At 38.5% G+C, this 17734-nt stretch overlaps 2 protein-coding genes across 6 annotated transcripts in view; both read left to right on the top strand.

Moving 5' to 3' along the window:
• rps6ka1 (ribosomal protein S6 kinase a, polypeptide 1) overlaps positions 1-13232 on the top strand; it is a 59884-nt gene extending 46652 nt beyond the window's left edge. For 4 of the 5 annotated variants that reach the window (XM_058089900.1, XM_058089899.1, XM_058089901.1 and 1 more), the window contains 20 exons: positions 3114-3230; positions 3300-3381; positions 5562-5642; positions 5715-5794; positions 5880-5986; positions 6189-6226; positions 6295-6437; positions 6554-6624; positions 6704-6792; positions 7836-7900; positions 8256-8358; positions 8431-8561; positions 9031-9156; positions 9223-9312; positions 9403-9561; positions 9666-9827; positions 10126-10202; positions 10266-10383; positions 10457-10594; positions 11741-13232. In XM_058089900.1, coding sequence (XP_057945883.1) covers positions 3114-3230; positions 3300-3381; positions 5562-5642; positions 5715-5794; positions 5880-5986; positions 6189-6226; positions 6295-6437; positions 6554-6624; positions 6704-6792; positions 7836-7900; positions 8256-8358; positions 8431-8561; positions 9031-9156; positions 9223-9312; positions 9403-9561; positions 9666-9827; positions 10126-10202; positions 10266-10383; positions 10457-10594; positions 11741-11863 — 2100 coding nt within the window. In that variant the 3' untranslated portion in view covers positions 11864-13232. Of the gene's footprint in view, positions 1-1184; positions 1239-3113; positions 3231-3299; positions 3382-5561; positions 5643-5714; positions 5795-5879; positions 5987-6188; positions 6227-6294; positions 6438-6553; positions 6625-6703; positions 6793-7835; positions 7901-8255; positions 8359-8430; positions 8562-9030; positions 9157-9222; positions 9313-9402; positions 9562-9665; positions 9828-10125; positions 10203-10265; positions 10384-10456; positions 10595-11740 lie in introns of all 5 variants that reach the window. The other variant, XM_058089902.1, reaches the window with a different exon arrangement.
• Positions 13233-14003: 771 nt separating this feature from the next.
• pole2 (polymerase (DNA directed), epsilon 2) overlaps positions 14004-17734 on the top strand; it is a 6944-nt gene continuing 3213 nt past the window's right edge. Inside the window, exons 1-11 of the mRNA XM_058090259.1 lie at positions 14004-14154; positions 14493-14593; positions 14686-14761; positions 14839-14916; positions 15803-15896; positions 15978-16052; positions 16494-16577; positions 16677-16733; positions 16808-16856; positions 16963-17035; positions 17104-17276. Coding sequence (XP_057946242.1) covers positions 14084-14154; positions 14493-14593; positions 14686-14761; positions 14839-14916; positions 15803-15896; positions 15978-16052; positions 16494-16577; positions 16677-16733; positions 16808-16856; positions 16963-17035; positions 17104-17276 — 931 coding nt within the window. The 5' untranslated portion in view covers positions 14004-14083. The remainder of the gene's footprint in view (positions 14155-14492; positions 14594-14685; positions 14762-14838; positions 14917-15802; positions 15897-15977; positions 16053-16493; positions 16578-16676; positions 16734-16807; positions 16857-16962; positions 17036-17103; positions 17277-17734) is intronic.

Raw genomic sequence — 17734 nt, 5'->3', positions numbered from 1 at the left:
AAGCTACATTCCAACGCGGGGCGTCCTTGACGTGCGGTGCACCTGCTGTTGAACACTTATGAAATACGTAAATACGTAAATTTGCTTCGTCACCTATAAGACAAAATACAGTATATTGACTTACATTGAATTTCAGCATCAATTATGTACAGAAGTATCAAAGTGGCTCAAATGCAGTTTCATGCGTCATTGAAAAACATTAATTCAAAAATTACATTCTTTTGTTTTGTATCGTGTTTCCTGACCGTACCGAAAATTCACCACACCTAACCAAGGGACAGTGTTCCCTCGCTACATCGCAGTTCACCTTTTGTTGATTCGCTGTATGAACGTTTATTGTGTTCTGCCTCCTTGTTGTGTATTAGAGGCATTACAATTGGTGCTCTTTTGTACAGTATGTGTTTGTTATTGAATTTAATCCAGTTGAGGGTGTTGTATACCCATGTTGAGGACACATGCAGCTGTATGTGCAGTGTGTTTACATACCTGTAGAGAACCCGCCTATTGTAGACCTGTAGACTATTGTCAATCAATCTCCTTTGTGCCATTGTGAGTATACTAGCTAAGTGGCTAAATTAATCTTCAGCTCCAGGAATAGGACGAGGAGGACGATGATGAATATGTTTTAACAAGGATAGAAAAACGCTACAGCTGAACGCCGCCAGGCCAGTCCAAACTAGTAGATTGACCATTAAAATTCAAGCGAAACTTTGAGGAAATGTTAATGCCTGTCTGAGAAAATGGTTGTATGGTTTACACCCTTCCAGCCTTAATACATCTATAATAACTGCAAACAAATAAAGGTTTGGGAACCTATCCCCTGTGATAAACGAGGGAACACTGTACACAACCGAGAAACCTCAATGATGCCGTATCATCACACCCCCAGGTAATGTCTATTGCCCCCCTGAGGTTCAGCAGTGGCTTCCTACTGTACTTCTATTTGTCACGCTGGGCAGTCAATCGCATATTTTAACTTGTTTTAAAGGCAACCGCTGCTTTCAGCTTCGACTCATCGAGCAGGAAGGAAGTGAAGTCAGCGAGAGAAAAAGAGGAAATGAGGGCATAAAGAAAGAGAAACTTCCTGTCCTGTCCAACCAAACCCTGTGTGTGCATGTGTGTGTGTGCGTGTGAATATATAATTCTGCATAATAAAGTAACCTGTGCATTCCAACACTGCTTAGAGCCGGGCTCATATCACATGGATAGAGAAGGACTTTGCCAGTATTAGTTGCCAGGTGAGTTCTATCAGCTCCTCTGTAACACTGCAAACACACTCCTACACTTCCTGCACCTTCTCTGGTCAGCAGACATATAATGTATTTATTTGTAAAAGTATTTTAACAGTAAAAAAATAATTTAAATAAGTTTATAAATTATAATAAATAAATTAAATAAGTTTACAATTGTCATATTAAGAGAAAAAAGGTCCTATTACAAGACCAGAGATATTATGATGGAAAAAATAGCAATATTACAAAAATAGTGTCAATATTAAGTGGAAAGTGCGTCTCTTTTTTTGTTTGTTCAATAAAATTTTCCTACTTGTTTTGGGGGAGGGAAGTCATATTATGGGATTGACGGTGTGATATTACAAGAAAAAGTCCTAACATTGTAAGTACTATCCTTATTTCTTTATATTATAGTTATTTTCTCTTGTAAATAAGAAAATAATACTGAAGTAGAAAGTGGTTGGATGGAGCTATTACATAACCAACAATAGCCCATGTTATTATTATGTTGTTATTATTGTGCCTGAGATAATTTAAACTTGCAATAAATGTCTGTTCCTGCAATCACGGCTGGTGCCTGTCTAATCAAGCAATTACTGACACCTAGCGGCCAATGTAGAATACTACATTCACAATCACAAATGTTTCTTCTGCCTTGTATTTTAGTTAATTTTTCAACTTTTATGCTTGAAAATATATAAATTAGGCCAATGATATGTACAATTTGCTTTATTGTTTTGTAAAAGAGTAAAACAATGAAAAATGGAGTAGAGTGAGGGTGCAATGTTCAAACCGCCTAATATAATATAATTACTAATATTCATTCCCTGTTATTTTGTTGCTTCAATATGCTGAAATACTAACTATGAAGTTGTACTTCTTCACTTTTTGAACTAGCTGTTGTTCTTGTCTTTCTGCTTTTAGTAAAGAGATTTAGCATACTGTATAGTATATTGTATAGTATATTGCCATATTCAGTCATTTTAGCGGTGTTAGGGTTACTTTTGGGTGACTTTTAGAGGACAGGATGAGCAGGAAATAGACACTTAGGAAAGGACCATGGACAGGAAGAACTGCCTGTGACTTGTCCTCATCTTGTACTCACTCTGCAGACCTTTGTCTTAAGTCACTCGGAATGATGACATGGAATATTACCGCTGTTGTATCACCTGTACAGTCTTGTGTAGTGTTTCATTTGCGTGGCTCGTTTAGGGTGCAAAGCTGTGAGAATTAAGGCGAGCTCTTCCTTCCTTTTTGCCGACTTCTGGTTCGTCTCATCTGCAGTCAAGTCATTCAGTCAGTCAGTCAGATCAACACAAGCCTTAAAAGGAGGTGAATAATAGCATTATTTGTTGAAGACCTGTGCTCGGGCATGGGTGTCATCATGGCGATACAGATGGCATGGCTGTATTAGGATGGAGAAAGACCAGAGAAAGTTTAAACTGAGTCGCTTTCTCACCTTCCACCTGTCCAAAAAGACTAAAACATTGGCGGGGGCTGCTGATGCTTTGCCTGCGCTGAGGAACCACTGGACGGTAACAATTACGTTCACTTGAATAAATTGTCTCGTTGCTTGAATGTTGAAGCTGCTTCCTGTTGTCACACACAGTTGTTGTGTTGCTTTTAAGGAAGCACTTTGTTCAGTGCTTCATAAGTTTAAAAATATGAAAATAGTCATATTGTTGGGGTCAAGGGTCAAAAAATGCATTTTAAAGAGGTCATTTATAAGTGGTGGGTGTCAGAACAAGCTGATGTCCTGTGCTGAGTTCATGTACATTAAGTTTACTGGAAGTCAAACCAAAAACAGGAAGATAAAAGTGCTTTTGTATTCATGTGGTTACAAGTCATATTCTCACCCCCACCCCTCTCTACACGGTGTAGGATGATGGTGAAATCAAGGAGATCAACATCACCCATGTGGTCAAAGAGGGTTCGGAAAAAGCAGACGCTTCTCACTTCGAGCTCCTCAAAGTGTTGGGTCAGGGTTCTTTTGGGAAGGTAAGGTACACGCTTGTCACTCCTTCATCTGGTACCAGCAGGTGTTTTATACAGGGCTGCCCCATGCAGGTGTTCCTGGTGCGCAAGGTGACCCCTCCTGATGACAACCAGCTCTACGCCATGAAGGTCCTCAAGAAGGCCACGCTGAAAGGTACAGTAGAGAGTGCGATTGAATGGGGTCATCACAGTGTGAGCTATGTGTTAGATATTTGACCTTGTATCATCCCCGTACTCGAATAAGATTACATTGTTTAATTGAATTAAATAAAACTAAAATTAAGTGAAAGTACTCCCCCCTCATGATTGGTGTCATCAGTGAGCCATGTGTTAGATATTTGACCTTGTATCACCCCCATACTCAAATATGATTATATTGTTTCGTTAAATTAAATAAAACTAAAATGAAGTGAAAGTACTCCCCCCTCATGATTGGTGTCATCAGTGAGTCATGTGTTTATATATTTGACCTTGTATCACCCCCATACTCAAATATGATTACATTGTTTGATTGAATTAAATAAAACTAAAATGAAGTGAAAGTACTCCCCCCTCATGATTGGTGTCATCAGTGAGTCATGTGTTAGATATTTGACCTTGTATCACCCCATACTCAAATATGATTACATTGTTTAATTAAATTAAATAAAACTAAAATGAAGTGATAGTACTCCTCCCTCATGATTGGTGTCATCAGTGAGTCATGTGTTGGATATTTGACTTTGTATCACCCCCATACTCAAATATGATTACATTGTTTAATTAAGTTAAATAAAACTAAAATGAAGTGATAGTACTCCTCCCTCATGATTGGTGTCATCAGTGAGTCATGTGTTGGATATTTGACTTTGTATCACCCCCATACTCGAATATGATTACATTGTTTAATTAAATTAAATAAAACTAAAATGAAGTGAAAGTACTCCCCCCTCATGAATGGGGTCATCAGTGAGTCATGTGTTAGATATTTGACCTCATATCACCCCCATACTTGAATAAGATTACATTGTTTAATTGAATTAAATAAAACTAAAATGAAGTGAAAGTACTCCCCCCTCATGATTTGTGTCATCAGTGAGTCGTGTGTTAGATATTTGACTTTGTATCACCCCATACTCGAATATGATTACATTGTTTAATTAAATTAAATAAAACTAAAATGAAATGAAAGTACTCCCCCTTCATGATTGGTGTCACCAGTGAGTCATGTGTTAGATATTTGAACTCGAATCACCCCCATACTTGAATAATATTACATTGTTTAATTGAATTAAATAAAACTAAAATGAAGTGAAAGTACTCCCCCCTCATGATTGGTGTCATCAGTGAGTGACATGTTAGATATTTGACCTCGTATCACCCCCATACTTGAATAAGATTACATTGTTTAATTGAATTAAATAAAACCAAAATGAAGTGAAAGTACTCCCCCCTCATGATTGGTGTCATCAGTAAGTCTCGTGTTAGATATTTTACCTTGTATCACCCCCATACTTGAATGAGATCACATTGTTTAATTGAATTAAATCAAACTAAAATGAAGTGAAAGTACTCCCCCCTCATGATTTGTGTCATCAGTGAGTGAGTCATGTGTTAGATATATGACCTCGTATCACTCCCATAATTGAATAAGATTACATTGTTTAATTGAATTGAATAAAACTAAAATGAAGTGAAAGGACTCCCCCCTCATGATTGGTGTCATCAGTGAGCCATGTGTTAGATATTTGACCTCGTATCACCCCCATACTTGAATAAGATTACATTGTTTAATTGAATTAAATAAAACTAAAATGAAGTGAAAGTACTCCCCCTTCATGATTGATGTCACCAGTGAGTCATGTGTTAGATATTTGACCTTGGATCAACCCCGTACTCAAATAAGATTGTTTAATTGAATTAAATAAAACTAAAATGAAGTGAAATTACTCCCCCTTCAACGACACCTGTCTATGGAAAGGGAACAGAAAGGTGTTTGCAAGTGTTTTCATGCATGCTGTTGTCGTGATAGACAAAATAAATCTGTCTGGCTTTTTTCATTTGTATTGATAGGGGGCGAAAACATAAAAAGCAGCTCCAATTAGAATGGACCAGATAGCAAATGGTTGCAGCAGAATAGGTTCTCACATCAGGGAACCACTAAGGGCAATAAATACTATAATAAAGATAATAAATGGGTTTTTTAAATGGGTTTTTTTGTTTTGTTTTAATTAAAGCATCCACTGTGCAGCTTTTGACTGAGCGTTGGTGACGGTTTACTGTACAGCTGCAAGCTCAGAACAGCATTTAATTCCTGCTGCATCGTGACGTCAACTGCTCTGCTTTCTTTTTCAGTGAGGGATCGTGTGAGGACCAAGATGGAGAGGAACATCCTTGCTGACGTCAACCACCCGTTCATTGTCAAGCTGCACTACGGTCCGTCAATGACTGCAGTCCCCTTCTCATGACATGACGCTATATTGAAATATATGACATATGTAATTGCAGCTTTCCAGACTGAAGGGAAACTCTACTTGATCCTGGACTTCCTCCGAGGAGGAGATCTCTTCACCAGGCTGTCTAAAGAGGTCCGTGTTGGGATGATGCTGCACACATGCTTTGTATTTTTTTCAACCACTCCTCCTGAGGTATCTTTCGCTGACCATTTTACAGGTAATGTTCACAGAGGAGGATGTGAAGTTTTATCTGGCAGAGCTGGCACTGGGCCTGGACCACCTCCACAGCTTGGGCATCATTTACAGAGACCTGAAGCCAGAAAAGTAAGAACTTTTAAGTAAGAAGTTTAAAAATGAAGTTGGTGAAAATTGTATTCTTTTCATGTGTTTGATTATCAGCAGCAAAAAAATAAGAAGATAATATTGTCACATTCGTGTTATGAACAAACAACCAATAAGCATTGGTTAGGTCGGATGAGCGTTTTGAACGCAAATTCTGCTAACATTGCCTACTGTTGCTTTATAGTATTCTTCTGGATGAGGAAGGTCACATCAAACTCACAGGTTAGCGTCTTAAACATTGATTATTTAACCATATTGTGGCTTATTTAACTCAAATGTATGTGCTCCAGATTTTGGTTTGTGCAAAGAAGCCATTGACCACCATGAGAAAGCCTACTCCTTCTGCGGTACTGTGGAGTACATGGCACCTGAGGTTGTCAACAGGCAAGGACACACCCACAGCGCCGACTGGTGGTCGTTTGGAGTACTGATGGTAAGCACAGTGGAAAATAATCCGGTAAAGCAGTAACTCCCAACCAGTGGGGGGTACAGGAAATAACATGAATGTCTTATAATGTCAACATAAGCGTCTCATGTTCTTTGCACTAGTTTGAAATGCTGACTGGATCGCTGCCCTTCCAAGGGAAGGACCGCAAAGAAACAATGAACATGATTCTCAAGTGAGTGGAAACCCAAAAGTCTGCTTTACAGAACATTTTTAGTCATGATGGATGATTGACAATGTCCTCTCGGGTGCAGGGCTCGTCTGGGAATGCCTCAGTTCCTCAGCGCCGAGGCCCAGTCTCTGCTCAGGGCTTTGTTCAAGAGGAACCCCGCCAACAGACTGGGTTCGTAGCCACTTTGGGGAAATGCTCCACTATTTAGGGTGGCTCAGTCAACCTATCAAATTGTCAATAGTCAGGTTTTATAGTCATTTGGAGTATATACAGTACAATAGGGTTTGTGTAAACTTATGACTGGTGCTGTACATTAACTCATTCAATCCCAGCCACTTTTAAAAATCCGTCCCTATCGGTACACAGAATATTGTGTTCTTGGGCTATATCAGTGCTTCTCAATTATTTTCTGTCATGCTCCCCTCTAAGGGACAGACATTTTGCCTCTACAAGGCAAAGATGAAGGCCATGCTCTTATGGACTGCACTTTTGTCTTAAAACTGCACCAAACATGATCTTTTCTACTGTGGAGTTGCATCATCACCTTGTTGTGCCCTTTTCGCTAGAAAACGTAGAAATACGTCTTTTGGTTCGAGCAGTCAGGTTGAAAAAAGGGTATAAATACATCTTTGGTAGCGAATGAGTTGAATAAGCAAATCAGCAAAAACGTATTTATTATTAATTAATAAATTATCAATACTTTTGGTAATAATTGGACATCAAGTTTTTAAAGTGGGGTATTTAAATGTAATACAAGAGTTGTATTTTTATAAAAATATTTTCATTATTAATTATTTATTAATGCACTACTGTAGTTATTTTTATAAATTTATTAAAATTCATATATTTTATTTTTAATTTGTTTCTTTCACATTTGTTTTTGTCAAAATTAATATTAAAATATTATTGAAAATGAATGGATGGATAATTATTTAAAAATGTTTTCTTATTGTTTTTAATTGTAATTATATACATACTGTACATACACTGTATATACTTCTATATATAGATGTGTGTGTGTATATATATGTGTGTATATACGTGTATATATATATATATATATATATATATACTATAGTATAATACTATACTATAAACAATAAATACAAATCTTTTAATTTTACATGTTTTAAAATAGATATTTCAATAAAAAAACAGCTGTTTTTTAATATTGAAATTATTTTTTTTTAATATACATTCATGTTTTCTTCTAGGATCTGGTCCTGACGGAGCAGAGGAGATCAAACGCCATGGTTTATTTTCCAACATCGACTGGAATGTGAGTGTGCTCTTTGTTTTGTACTACATTATTGTTTTTATTACTCAAAATATTTTATTGTTGTTACTATTATGTGTTAGTCCCAAAGTAAAATGTCGTGATTGGATTTAAAAAAACATATGAATATGAATAGTAATGTCCTTTAATCTATATAGTAGTTGGGCCGGTTCTCTCTGTCCGTTTTTTTGCCATTGTGGGGCAGTGGAAAGTAGTTTCTAGTTGGCATGACTGGTATAATTGTTTATATTGGCCTGTGGGGCAGTTATATTGAGCCCTATGAAATCTGCCTAGCAACAGGTGGTGATGCAAACCCTAAGGCAGGATTTCACTTAACAAATGTTGTCTCTCCTTTCAGAAACTTTTTCGCAGAGAAGTAAAGCCTCCATTCAGGCCAGCAGTGGCACGCCCTGACGACACGTTCTACTTTGACTCCGAGTTCACCTCCCGCACACCTAAAGGTCAGAGTTCAAATGCTGGAAAACAGTGCTGTCACAGGAAAACTTACATCTCTGGCTTTTCCTTTCTTTCAGATTCTCCCGGCGTGCCGCCGAGTGCCGGTGCTCACCAGCTTTTCAGAGGCTTTAGCTTCATCGCGTCATCTCTGTTGGAAGAGGAAGGTTTAGCCGAGCCGGTGCAACCCCCGCCTCACCCAGTGGTCCAGGTAAGACCACAGTCACAGAAGACCTGGAGTTAGGACGAGCTTAGGACTCCAGGCAGTCTTATTTTGAGTTTTCTACAAATAATTATTTAAAAAAATTCACAACAATAATAATTAAAATCAAATATATAATAAAATAATAATAACATTTAAAAAATAATTATAATAAAAACTGACATGCAGGTTATTTTTTTCTATAAATATTTTTTTATACTTTTATAACCATTTATTTAATATTTCTATCATTTTATCTATCTTTGCTTAAGGTCCATGTAGACATGCCACAGTTAACCTTTTGGAGGTCCTGGCAGCGTTCCTGTTAATTATGTAATTTTATTTTCGAGATATTTACATTATCCTTGATTAATAAATAGTAAATACATATACTATTGGACATTTTTTATGAATATTTATACAAAATGAAGAACATCCAATTAGTCCCTGAATCCTGAAATCCATTTCTCCTATGCAGCAGCTGCACGGGAAGAACTTGTTGTTCAGCGACGGCTACGTTTTAAAGGAAGACATCGGCATGGGCTCCTTCTCCGTGTGCAAGCGATGCGTCCACAAGGCCACCAACACGGAATACGCCGTCAAGGTAAAGCAGCTCACCCGACTAGAATGACATTCTAGTTTTTTGGATTTTAATTTTTTTTTTTGCCAGATGATTGACAAGACCAGCACAGACCCCTCTGAGGAGATCGAGATCCTGCTTCGATACGGACAGCACCCCAATATCATAACACTGAAGGATGTAAGGATAATTGGACCTGAAAGTACACACCTCTTCCTCTCTGTCAGGTTCTGAGACGACACAAAGCCATTTTTTGCGGTTGTGTTTCAGGTGTACGACACAGGGAAGCAGGTCTTCCTGGTGACGGAGCTGATGCGTGGAGGGGAGCTTCTCGACCGAATCCTCAAGCAGAAGTTCTTTTCAGAGCGGGAAGCCAGCGCCGTGCTGCACACCATCACCAAGACTGTGGAGTACCTGCACTCGCAAGGGGTGAGGATAGCATACAATCGGACCACATCGGTCCTGTGAGATACATTGTGGTCATCTACAACCATACATGTGGTGTATACTGTATGTTGGTATTGTCCGTGTAGGTGGTACACAGGGACCTGAAGCCCAGCAACATCCTGTACGTGGACGAGTCGGGAAATCCCGAGTCCATTCGGATCTGTGACTTTGGCTTCGCCAAGCAGCTTCGTGCCAACAACGGTCTCCTGATGACTCCATGCTACACCGCCAACTTTGTAGCTCCTGAGGTGAGCCTGTGGAAGACAATGTAGGAAATAACAGAACTAGGAGAAGTCCGTTACAGGGTCAAACTGTCACCATCATAAAATGTTTATAAATATTTATTTATTTATTTACTTTTATTTTTTAAAATAATAATATTATTATTAAAAATAAGTATTATTATTTGTTTTTGTTTTTTTTTAAGAATTTTTTTAAATCATTATTTTTTTTTAATAATTATTTTTTAAAAAATTATTATTATTTTTTTAAATAATTATTTATTTATAATTTATTTAGAGGAGAGTCTTGTTGTGTCGATAACAGGTGTTGAAGCGTCAAGGCTACGATGAAGGCTGTGACATCTGGAGTCTGGGAGTCTTACTGTACACCATGCTGGCTGGGTGAGTCAACTTCGGACCCCGGCTCTAAAATGTTGTACACTCACACGGTTCCAATACCACTAGTTTTACTCCATTTGCCAACGGGCCAGAGGACACCCCAAATGAGATCCTGAACAGGATAGGCAACGGTCACTTCAGTCTGTCTGGAGGCAACTGGGACACGGTCTCCGACGCTGCAAAGGTCCAGCTCAACTTGACGTCTTAGATGCTCCTTTAGAGCTTGACCCTATTTAAGTGTGCTCCCCTTCCTTCAGGATCTGGTGTCCAAGATGCTCCATGTAGACCCACATCAGAGACTGACTGCCAAGCAGGTCCTCAGACACCCATGGATTGTCCAGAGAGACAAACTCCCCAACAGCCAGCTCCCACATCAGGACCCCAAACTGGTCAAGGTGAATGAATTCAGTTTGTAAAACCTGTAAAATCATATTCAATATTATTACTGCTTTTTCCTCACAAGGGTCGTGGGGGGTGCTGGAGCCTATCCCAGCTGTCTTCAGGCGAGAGGCAGGGTCTGGACTGGTCGCCAGCCAATCACAGGGCACATATAGACAAACAACCATTCACACTCACATTCATACCTATGGACAATTTGGAGTCGCCAATTAACCTAGCATGTTTTTGGAATGTGGGAGGAAACCGGAGTACCCGGAGAAAACCCACGCATGCACGGGGAGAACATGCAAACTCCACACAGAGATAGCCGAGGGTGGAATTGAACCCTGGTCTCCTAGCTGTGAGGTCTGCGCGCTAACCACTCATCTGCCGTGCCGCCTATTTATTTATTATTGTAATATAAATAATTGTAATTGCAACATTTAAAATAAGCATTTTTTGTAAATGTACATTTTTTTGACTATTTTTGATCATACAGTTCATTAAATACAATTTTGGTTGCTGTAATTTACATGTAGAATAGTTCATTTCAGCATTTTCAAATATAAGAAATTCAAAATTATTTTTGATATAATTAATAACACATTTTAAATGCAAATTTAAATTGTAAATACATGGTAAATTTACATTTGTATATTTTATATGGATTTAGATATTTTATTATTTATGTTTCACTTGAGGGCGGCACAGCGGTCGAGTGGTTAGCGCGCAGACCTCACAGTTAGGAGACCAGGGTTCAATTCCACCCTCGGCCATCTCTGTGTGGAGTTTGCATGTTCTCCCCGTGCATGCGTGGGTTTTCTCCGGGTACTCCGGTTTCCTCCCACATTCCAAAAACATGCTAGGTTAATTGGCAACTCCAAATTGTCCATAGGTATGAATGTGAGTGTGAATGGTTGTTTGTCTATATATGTGCCCTGTGATTGGCTGGGATAGGCTCCAGCACCCCCCGCTTTTTTATTAAATGAATTCATGAAATTGTTGCTAGATTGTTAAAAGTACTGAGGACCCTGTGCAGGAACAGGAAGTCACAAAGGAAATGACTGTCACTTTATACACACAAATGAATCAATTGAAGCACTACTGTGTTTAAATATGAAACCCTTATTGGAAGATTGGCTAACAGCATTGCTGTTCCCCAGGGCGCCATGGCAGCCACGTACTCGGCCCTGAAGAACTCGCAGCCCACCCCCGAACTCAAACCCATCGAGAGCTCCTTCCTGGCCCAGCGGCGTGTCAAGAAGCTTCCGTCCACCTCCCTCTAGACACCAACACCTCCCTTATCAGATGTCGGCAAAGCCTGATCGCTTAAGGGGGCGGGACTACCAGCCAAGGAACACTGACTGTGACCCTAAAACACACATTTTGTCTGCTAGAAGATGGATGGATGGAGGGTTGTGTGTAAGGTGTATGTATGTGTGTGTGTGTGTGTCTGTGTGTGTGTGTTCCTGCATGACCACCATGCCATTTTCATTCGGCTTGCTGCACGTTTATTATTTGTCTGCCTGTTTCTTCTTCTGTCTCATTGTTTGTTTGATAATGAGCTTTACATGAGCGGACTGTGCTGCTAAAAATCCATTTGTGCCGGCAGCACGGCGGCCGCAGTACTGTCCAAATGCTGTTCAACTGTTGTTTCTTCATATATATATATATATATATATATATATATATATATATATATATATATATATATATATATATATATATATATATATATATATATATAAAGTAATGTGAATAAAATAATATATATATAAAGATATATTTCTGCCATAAATGCCTATTTGGCTTTGGTACAGCCAGAAAATGGGGATTGTGGGAAATGTTTGTCAATGTTTCTTTTCCGGTGTCAGTTTGCATGACTTGCAGTGTGCAGTCTTTCCTTCTCTCCGTGCGTTATGTTTGTTTCTTTTTATGATTTCACTACAAACTGGTGGCTTTCTGTGAAAGAGACTCGGCATGTTAAAAAAAATATATATATATCGGCTCCATTTTTTTTTTTGTGTTTAGTTTTGAAATTTGGCATATCGAATGCATGTTTCCTGTGCTGGCTGCTTTTGTTGTTGATTTTTCTCTCTTTGTGTGTTGGTTTAAGATTGTGCAAGACATACTGAGCACATTGCAGATAAAAAAAAATAATAACTAAACAAAAGGTCTCTTCTTGTGTTAGAGGCCGAGCAGACTGTTCTGACATGGAATTAAGTCCTTTGTTTTCCTCTCTCTTCAAATTCAAATGACCGGTTGTGTTTCATTCATTGTTATATAAATATCTATTTTTGTTTTAAATTGACTTCAAGATAGTGTGCCCTCAGTGTGTAGGTCCTGCTTTCAGCTCGGTGCCTATAGGCCTACTTGCTGAGGAGATGTCCGGAATGTCTTTACATGGAGGAAAAACACACCAGAAGAAGATAAAGAGCTATACGTGGCTCTTTGAATGCCCTACCAATGAACCAGCTGTCTTACCTCAAAAAGGGATTTTAAAAAATTATCTTTTTTTTGTTCTTGTGTGGTTGCAAACAAAAAAACAACAACACATTGCTCCTTTTGACTCAAGTTGTGGTGTGTATCTTATTGTATGATAAAGATGAAGATTTTTATATCTTACAAACATTAAAGATTCAGTTGCTACGGTAAGCTGTCTGCTGATCTGTCGCAGTACTTCCTGTGTCATGCAAAAATGGAATTGTACTAAAATAGGCTAAAATACCTAATGACCACCTTTTACACACTTTGTGTCCATAATGTAATTAGGGAGGTATTTCAATTGGGAGTGGCTTATTATTAATAATTATTAATTTTGGAGTTTTTTTTTTTTTACCAAATGCATTATAAAATGATAATCAAAAGATAATTACATTATTTCAGAGTAACATTAGTCTGACAAAGTAGCATGTGCTAATACTTTTTATTTATTTCCAAAAAATACTGTGATACCAGGTCAGCTTTTAATTTTTATGAAATAATGGAAAATAAGCTTAAATAAATTTATTTAAAAATAAATAACAACACAACATGGTTAGAATTTTTTTTTTTGCATTTTATAAAAAATATATTATTTCTACTGTGTTATATTATTTAAATATTATGTTTGATTTTTCATTTTATAAAACACTGAATTAAGTTTGCCTTGTTTGTGTAACGGAAAAAGTACTTTCGTTATAAAAAGTACATGCATATTAAAACTGGAGACCGGAAGTTTAATGCAAAAAATACCGAAATAAAGGTCCACATTGATGCGAACATACCAGCACATACATATCGTTTGAAAGTTAATATTTTAGATGAATCGTCACTTTCCATGTTAAACAAGCGTGCTAATAATTTAATTCCCTTATAATTTTAAACAAAAACGCATGTAACTCGAAAAGGATGTGACGACATAGGTAAAACGCCGAAGAGGGCGGAAATGAGGACATGAGAGGCGGAAGTAAAATATTTCGCGCCAAAGCTTGAGTCGTCGAGTTTGTTATAACAAAAAATAAAAGATGGACGTCGCTCGCAAAATTAAATCGAAAGTTTCCGCTGACTTCAAGATGCGTGGACTTATCCTTCGACCGTATGTATTTTTTTCATGACTCCACCTTATTTCACGTGCTGTTTACGTTTAGCTGTTCGGTCGCGCTGGCTGAGAACTAGCATCGCAAACCATGAGCTCTCCTACGTCGCTTTCACACGCACTTTATTTACAATAAAATGCTAATTTTCAGCTGTCCGAGAAACCTCCTTGACATAATACTCGAGTTTTACAGCTACCCTCCAGGTATTAGTTAACACCAGTCACAAACAACCCTCAACAGCCACAGCCTGTTTGTTAGCCTGTGTTGTAGTTTGCAGGCATGCTGAGAGTTGTTTGTAATATATATTTGTATTAATATATTGGTGTGTGTTGTCCAGTGAGGCCACCAAATACCTGGTGGAGGTCCTCCAGTCAGTCAACCCCTCAGAGCTGGATGATGTCATTGAAAGGGTGATGGATGCAGTGGAGAAGCAGCCATGTGAGTCATGTTTTATATAAAATTCCCTGACATACAGTATACCGTGTATACACTTCGTGTGTGTGCTTTGTGTGGTGATGGTTGTCCTGCAGTGTCTTCCAGCATGATCGAGTTGTCCGTAGTGGAAAATGCTGTGCAGGACTGCTCTCAATCCTCTGATGAAGCCATGTAAGTCTAAATTGGTCATTATTAGGTTGAGATATGTCACTGTGTAAACGGAGTGATTTTATTTTATTTTTTTACAGAAATAACGTCTTCAACATCATCGGAGCCTTCGACGTGCCCAGATACATTTACAATGCGGAGCGCAAGAAGTTTGTGCCGTAAGTAAAAGGCCACGTTTTACTCAGTAATGGGTGGGATGTCTAAAAGTCATACAGTTTTGCATTTCATTTTGCAATTTTACAATGTGCACTTGGAATTTTAATGTGAACAGGACTCTTCAGGAGTTTTGCTTTAATGTTGGCTTTTTTTTTTTAATTGTGTCTTAAGAGGAAATATGTGATGACGACCATAGAACCAATGCTTTGCTTTTTCCTGCTCCTATATCATGTATTCCAATGTAACTTGGACATAGAACATAAAGCGGTACACATGTCCTGGCTGCTCGGTTCAATCAGGCTATAAAGTGACAATTATAACATTCATTCGTTCATTCATTTTCTACCGCTTTTCCTCACGAGGGTCGCGGGGGTGCTGGAGCCTATCCCAGCTGACATTGACCAAGAGCCCTGGACTGGTGGCCAGCCAATCACAGGGCACATATAGACAAACAACCATTCACACTCACATTCATACCTATGGACAATTTGGAGTCCAATTATAACATAAAGAACTGAATTATTTATGTTTTCACAATCATTAGTATTACGAGGGGTTTACTTATTTTTACAACTTTTGAGTTAGGATTAATGATGGTAATATATGGGGATTTTTTGTGCTAAATATTAATTATTCAAAGTTGTTTTTAATATTTTGTTGCTATTGTATATTCTATATTCTATATTATTTAAATTAATTAAATCATGAAATATGATCATAAATATTCTATTGAAGCTTTTTACTTATTTTTGTGACTAATTTATGTCCCGCTACATTAAGCATTAATCTGATGGGGTGAAATTCATCAAGCCAGAGGTAGACCTTGTGATATCCAGGCTTTATAATACTACATCCTTCAGTATTTACCTCCTTGTTTGTACCTCTCAGCATCAGTATGACCAGCCATCCGGCTCCAAGCCTGTGCGGCACCGCCAGAGACAAAGCAGAGATCTTTAGGGAGCGCTACACAATCTTACAGCAGGTCAGCCGGCCTCTGCGTCACGCTTATTTTGTACTACTTGCATCTGGTTTTAATGCCTTGAATTTGTTGATGTGTTTACAGCGTACACGTCGACATGAGCTATTCACCCCGCCTGCCATAGGAGCTGCTGTAGTGGAGAATCAAAACAAATTTCAGGTATTTTCTATTAAAGCTACCATAACTCTGCATAGTCCAGGGTGTTTATATACTCAACTGCAGAGCACCAAACATCTATTAGGTATCAGGTATTTAATAGGGTACAAGTCTGTTTTTTTAAAAATACATATGTGTATATAGTGTGTATGTGTATATATTTTGCAGACTTGATTATACTTAATCAAAATATAGTGTCATGTATAGCCCACATAAACTATTAAAATAGAGTAATTTCCCCCTTCAATCTCTAATTGATACGTTTCTCCATGTCAGCTTTACAGATGCCATGTCGGCTCTGAAGGTGGTGTTATAGTAAAGATGTCTATTGTGACAAATCGACATGTCCGTAGCTGCAGCTGCTCAAGCGGACTCATTGATTTATTGGTGTCATCACACGTCATCTAACCCGCAGATTATTTGGTTGTTTTGTTTTTTTACCAGCTGAAGACAATTGAAGCTTTGCTGGGCAACACGGCCAAAATGGGAGGGGTGATCGTACTGGGGATGATCACACAACTTAAAGAGGTGGGCCATGTTATTTTTTTGCTCCATTCCGGATCACATGAGGACATGACATTGCGCCTGTATGTGTCTCTAATGTCTGGTATTGCTTTTATTTTGAAGGGGAAATACCACTTGGAGGATCCGACAGGAACAGTGGAGCTCAATATATCTAAGGCAATATCCTTTCACGTGCATGTATAACAATACATCAGGATTGAAACAGTTGATATTCGCCTTCATTCAGCTTGCACCAGTTTCATAACGGCCTTTACACAGAATCCAGTTTTGTTCTGGCTGAGGGTAAGACGTCATTACTTGTGTCGTTAAAGATATGCACTGTGTGTTTCTGAGACAAATTGTTCTGCCCCTCAGCTAGCAAAATCTTAAAAGCAGTTTTGTCTTGCAGGTTGGTACGAGGACTCTGTGTTCCACGTTAATGGCTTCGGTACGCCACCAATAGAGCCTTCATCCGCCACAAGGTAGGATTATCATCTACCTTGCACAGTCCTCGTCATGACCTCATCTTGTCGTCAACTTCTCTTACCAGGGCGTACTTCGGCAACGTTAATTTCTTCGGCGGGCCGTCCGCCACGTCTGTGAAGGCGTCGGCCAAGCTGAAGCAGCTGGAGGAGGAGAACGAGGACGCCATGTTTGTTATCGTCTCGGATGTGTGGTTGGACAGCGTGGAAGTGATGGAGAAGCTCAACCTCATGTTCTCAGGTATGCCGGTAGTTATCGCAGTTCCTCTTTTAGCCCCCTCTTTTAGCCCCACCCTTTTTATTGCTTAACTTAAGGAAAAGATAAACAAGGGTGGCGCTGGGAGGCTTTAATTAATATCACAAAATTAACAAAATTGTACTGCAAAAAAGGGTAGTAAGGATAATTTATAATGCCGCCTACAGAGAACATACTAACTCCTTATTTCTAAAATCACAAATGCTTAAAATTGCTGATATAGTTCATCTTCAAACAGCTAAAATAATGCACAAGGCTAAAAATAACCAATTACCTAAAAATGTCATCCAATACTTCTAATCCAATACTAAGAGAGGAGAAATATGATCTCAAGGAAGAACTAAATTTGAAACACTTATATGCTAGGACTACGTTATGCTAGCCATAGCATTTCAGTATATGGAATCAAACTATGGAATGGATTGAGTAAGGACCTCAAACAA

This window comes from Doryrhamphus excisus, chromosome 13 (genome assembly GCF_030265055.1).
Source record: "Doryrhamphus excisus isolate RoL2022-K1 chromosome 13, RoL_Dexc_1.0, whole genome shotgun sequence".
NCBI lineage: Eukaryota > Metazoa > Chordata > Actinopteri > Syngnathiformes > Syngnathidae > Doryrhamphus > Doryrhamphus excisus.
Note: the sequence above shows the minus strand (reverse complement) of the source record. Positions and strands in the feature narration are given on the sequence as shown.